The sequence below is a fragment of the Acyrthosiphon pisum genome, chromosome A1 (assembly GCF_005508785.2).
Source record: "Acyrthosiphon pisum isolate AL4f chromosome A1, pea_aphid_22Mar2018_4r6ur, whole genome shotgun sequence".
NCBI lineage: Eukaryota > Metazoa > Arthropoda > Insecta > Hemiptera > Aphididae > Acyrthosiphon > Acyrthosiphon pisum.
The window spans coordinates 93625232-93631404 of NC_042494.1; the positions used below are offsets into that span (position 1 = coordinate 93625232).

The window sequence follows — 6173 nt, forward strand, 5'->3', positions numbered from 1 at the left end:
ATAACTTAATTAATTCTTCCGGTTTCTTCATATAGTCATTCTTTCATAGTTTCTTATAATTATCCTCCTTCTTACTTCCTTATATAAATTGTATTACTTATCAAAATAAATAAGCATATACATTTTAATATTTCAATAAAATAAAAAAATAAATTAGGTACATTGCGTATGTAGGTAATTAAATGTGTGTCTTTACAAAATAATGAATCTGTCTTGTATATAATATGAATAACTTATTATATATTATGATATAAAATATTTTAAAGGCTATGATAGTATTAATATATCGGTAGGTATTGTAATGTGTTGTAGAATAATAGGTATAACATATTATATTATTATTATAGGTTTGTACATAATAATAATATATATAATAGTACCTAAGTATTGTTGATTTTTTTTCAAGATTGTGAATTATCAGTGATATAAATTTAAATTGTTGAATCAATTTTTATTTTATTGACTTAAACAACGTCTAGGTATAAAAATAGCAGAAAATGGAGATGGAGAAATAGTGACACCATCTTGAGGCTTATCTGGCAATTGGGCTCCTTGCGGTATTCGTATTTCAAAATGTTGTATTAATTTGGCGATGAACATAAATATATTGGTCTTTGCCAATATTTCGCCTAAACACCTTCTTCTACCTTCAATTTAAAAATTCAAAACCACCCATTAAATAATTTATTGATATATAAATGACGATATCAAATATTTATAATATATACTAACCGACGCCAAACGGCATAAACCAACTGTCATTTATAATTTTTCCTGAACTGTCCAAAAATCTTTCCGGTCGAAATACCTTGGGATCACCCCAATGCTGTTCATCCATATGAACACTCCATATACTCGCCAATACTAATGTATCCTATAAATTGTTTTTTACAATAATTATTTCTAATGCTTACAAAATATATTTAACAATAGAGCCATTATACTTTTGGTATTGTGTATTCTTGTAGGCTGGTTTTTCTAATAGTTCTATGAGCGATTGCTAACGGCGCCACATTACTATGTCTCTGAACCTCCATTAATACGGCTTCAAGATAATTCAACCTGTTTATAATTGCCAATTTTGTTTAAAAAAAATTATTATTTAGATTAATTATGTAAGTCTTTAGCTCTGTAGGTACCTGTTTTTATCTGCAAGATGAATTTCTCGATCTCCAACTACTGCGTCTAATTCTGCGTGTACTTTGGCTTGTATATCTTGATGTTTAAGGAGAAGTAAAATAACGAATGATAACATGCTGCTTGTAGTTTCTGAGCCAGCTAAAAATAAATCCAATAAAATAACAAGAAGTTGTTCTTCTGAAAACGACCCTGGAGATTCTTTATTTTTTTCAATTTCCTTTAAAAATGCACTTATAAAATCATCTTCCTGATCATTTGCCCTGCATTTGTGTTCTTCAACTGATTCCTATTGGACATTTCATATAGTCTAATGAATAAAATAAAAATGTCTGAATAGTTTGAAATTACTTTTAAGAATGTATAGAACTCATTTATTATCTGTTTGAGGTATTTGTATCCAGAACATTTAGGTGCGAAAAACCGAATGAATGGCATCTGGTTTAATATTCCTCCTGACATATCTAACATTCTGAAACTAACGTGTACTAATTCCATAAGTCTTGCAAGTCTAGAGTCATTCAACGCAAATCTATGACCGGCTAACATTGCCCAAAGACCGTTCAAAACTGATACGTCGAATAAACCATAAACTTCAATTGGTTTACCATTCTAAAAAGAAATTCAACACAGTGGTTATAATCTTTTTTTTAATTTGTAAAAATATATTGACACACATACCTCACATTTTCTTGATATGTCTAACATAAGATCGTTAACTTCTTCAATTATAATTCTTTCCATTAAATCACCACCAAATCCCATTTTTCGTAAATGTTGCATGCAAAATTTTCTTTGTTCTGTCCACGTTGGTCCATCCACAAATACTATGCCTTATTTTTAAATTTTTTAAATTTCTTATATTAATATTTAAAATTTAAAATTTAAATAATTTGTTTTGGTAAACTTACCTAATCTTTTATAAAAAGCTCGGAATCTAAAAAAAAATCCATCGGGTCGGCCATCAAAGTCGTCTTTGCACAATACTTGTCGTACTGCATCATATCCAGAAACAACCACTGCTTCTATTCGACCAAGTTTAACAGAAAACACTTTCCCGTAATATTTAGCCAAATGATCCCAAACCAAGTGGTAGAATCCTAATTTATTCCTGAGCTTTCGAATTTCAAGATAGTTTCCAAGCAAAGGAACCCTTGTAGGGCCTGTAAACATTAATATTGTCTTAGTTTATGTATGTATTACTAATTGTCTTATTATTTACAATTTTGTTCTTATTTTCTATATTTATTTATAAATAAAATTATACCAAATATCAGTAATATACTAATATCACTTGATATATAATTCTATAAATTCTATTAAACCATCTAAAAAAAAATCAACTTTCTTACAAATATGATTATGTTTACTTGATATACATTATATATAGAACACATGATTTACTAGGGAATTACTATTAATAAGGCATTATATATTTAAACAAAACTTTCAAGCGTTGAAGTGCATATTGGTCTATGGCCTATGCCATTGAAGTGTACCCAAATTAATAATAATATTTCAAATTAGTTTAATTCAATAGATATAATAAAATAGTTTATAAGTTAGATACTCAAAACTTAAAATATGTCATTGAATTTAAAATGTCAGATTTTAATATTCTGAATAGGTAGTGATGAGAGCTGAGATGTGATATTAAAATAACATGTATACTCAATATTGTTATTTAATTTAGTCTAGGGATACGATTTCTATGTATTTTTAATGTCCACGATTTGGATTATTCTTGATTAAATAGAACAACTTTCTTTTGCATATTATTTGTGAATAATTCGATTATTAAAAATCTTATGAATTTTAAATGGTATTTATTTAATGAACGTCTATAACTATTGGGTTATTTGTCGAATTATCGTAAATTTACTAGGTATCTAATATTATTTTGGTCAGACAGCCGACATTATTTTTGTTTTTCATTACCTATTACAAGTTTTAATCAATATAAATCCATTTTTCGTTCCAACCGCCTCGGACCGGTCATTCGTATTTCAAAATTTGAAAGAACATAATAATATTACAGCAATATTCTATGACTCTATGTAATAATAAATACTTATAGTTAATATAGTTAATTTTTTGTTGCATATAAATCCTAGCCCTAGTTATTACTTATTAGTTATTACATTGACATGTTATACCTATTTATATAATTATATCGTCATTCTGTAGGTAGTCTGGTAGGTACTAGGTAGGTAATAATAGTATATATACAATATACGTGTAACTTGTGTATTATATATTTATATATTTTATTTTAGCTTAAAAAAACTGCGATTTCGGGAGGAGTTTGTGCACTTCTTTGGAGCTGGTTACGGTTCCATATTAGTATAATACTACTATAATACTATAATAGTGATGGATAAAATATCTATATTTATTCAAAATTGACAATGAAGCTTAAAAGAAAAGAATTAAATTCACTTCTTAGTTCTTGGTTTAGATCTGTTTAAGTGCGTATATAGATTATAGGTATACAAATACACTATTAAAAACATTATATTTATTCCGACCACATCATGTGGTAAAGAACATTAAGTACCTAACGTTTAGATTTACACTTACTATTTACATTTTATTAAAATAAATTATTACAAAATGGAATCTACAACGGAGTCAATGACTGTTGAAGCCTGGAGGCAATGAAAACTTGTAGGCCTCTAACATAATGCTTATCTTCAGGTACGACCGTTAGACGAAAGAAAATAACAAACACATTATTTGTTATCGAGTACCTGAGATCACCCAACATAATGTATACATATTGTTTCTTTTAGAAAATAAATGAGGTAGGGTTAAACATCCTCTTACACCTGACCTATCTCAAGATCATAACTAGTTTCTAGGTCAACTGTTTTTTTCCTTTTTTGTCTTCCCTAAATTAATGATTTCCAAACAATACACCCCTATAAATGCCAGCCACCTGCAGGTGCATTGTTGCCTGTTGGTATGCATATTATAATATTAAAATTCATTCATTTTATTTTAAACGAGTCGCACCCACACGATTTGTGGTATTCTTTGGTACATATATTTTATTTAATAGGAACCTATATGACCCTGTGTAGCTTGTAATATGAAACGAATCAATAAAAAAATTATTACCATAAGAAAGTTAGGCCTCTTCTGACACTGTTGACCTTGAATATGATTTTCTACGTATTAACAGTTCGACATCTTAAAAATTACTTTTTATCGAATTAATTTGAACCTAATATCGCGTATTTAAGTATTACCTATATATTTGTTGAAAACTAAAATTTATGACGCACAATGTACATGCGTTTCTTACGAAAAATATTTTCTATCATAATTAATTTACAAAAATTCACGAGGAGATTTTTGAGTGAAATTACAAACAAACATTGTGAGTAGGGCTTATAATTAAATTCAGTTTTAATTATTTGTCAATTAAAACTAATATATATTCTAAACAAAAAAACCAAGTAACTATTAAAAATATATTATTTTATTGTTAGTAGGTAACCTACAAATTATTAAAATTTAATAAAATAAATAAATAGTTTAATGTTAAAGAGTTAAGAGATCAATATTATTTTTAATTAAAAATCATTAGAATATGACTAGTACAATAGTACATTTAATAGTAGAATACATTTAAATAAAACTACTGCTGGATTATACAATTTTAATGTACAGTAAGTACTTTGGCTGAAGACCTATTATAGTTTAATTTATTATAATATATTCAGTAGAATTCGTAAATAGGTACATTAAGTAATTAAAATCTTAGAAAATAAAATTGACAAAGATATACTTTAAATACCTACCTATTGATCATTCTAAAATATATCCAATAATAATATTATATTATATATTTTTTTATGTGAGTAGGTACCTATAGGTAGCTATAAAGTATAAAGTATATACAACTATATAAACACAATGCATTTAAAAATCACATAAATAATAAAAACTTTAAATAATATTTTAACTATCTATCATATTATACTGTACTGTATATAATATTAAATCTATTAAATATAATAATAATTTAAATAAGTCTTACCTATTGGATATTTATGCGGTGTAATAATATCTAAGATACAAACTATAATAAAAACAGAAATGACTACTGCTACGAAAAACATTTTACACTGACGATTAAAATTATTAAACGACGTAGGTAGGTAGTGTTTTCTGCAGCGTGTCTATACACCGAAAGAATGGATTGAGAGAGAGATGTTGACTGGCATCCAGTTCATTTTTTTAAAAAACTATATTACTTGGAAGGGGTCTTCCGTTTATTTCCTTTTATTTGTTCCTTTATCTACGATTCTCTCTGTATTTTGGCGATCTTATCCAAAACCATTCACAAATAAATAGAAATACTTTTTGTTGGACGCTGAATTTACATAACATAACAAATTATATTTATTTATATGTATGTATGTATGTATATATATAGGTATTATATGAATAATTTGAAAAATGAAACTATTTTGATTTTTAACCAAAAACATTGATTCATCTGTAAACATAAATTATCATACTAAGTGAATAAAATATATTATTGAACAATAGTATTATATATATATTTGTATTTACTATTTACAGTCACATCTATTTCAGATTTATACAATTATATACTTGTTATATACCTACTTACAACTCACTAAGGATTATTTTTAAGTGAACAATTGTATATTTATATTTGTTTATTTCATATTGACGCATTTCTAAAGAAATGCTAGGGCTATCCTTCACGTACTTACTCCAAGTTTAATTTTAACACTCTCAACTATTAAAAAATAAGAACATTTTTTTTACCTATTATTATCAGTTTATCAATACTTTATTGATTATATAATAATATAATGTCTTCATCTTAAAATTCATAATTATTAAAATAGATCATTAAAACTATTAGTAAAATGTTAGGCATTACACGAGCAATCTATAATGAGTATTTAATGTTTATTTTACAGTAAATACTCGTGTAGCCGAAAAGTTTTGATTTTTTTTTGTAAATATTATTGTTATAATTTATTTTAAGTCAT

The 6173-nt window shown here is 26.3% G+C and overlaps 1 protein-coding gene across 1 annotated transcript; it reads right to left on the bottom strand.

The window, feature by feature from the left end:
- Window positions 1-220: 220 nt before the first annotated feature.
- Window positions 221-5264, bottom strand: LOC100162751 (methyl farnesoate epoxidase-like). The gene is made up of 8 exons (XM_001952585.5): window positions 5183-5264; window positions 2049-2300; window positions 1819-1970; window positions 1489-1749; window positions 1140-1426; window positions 945-1062; window positions 733-874; window positions 221-647 (listed from the first exon to the last, which is right to left on the bottom strand). The coding sequence occupies exons 1-8, from the start codon at window positions 5262-5264 to the stop codon at window positions 457-459; spliced, it is 1485 nt and encodes a 494-aa protein (XP_001952620.1). The 3' UTR covers window positions 221-456.
- Between the last annotated feature and the right edge of the window lie 909 nt (window positions 5265-6173).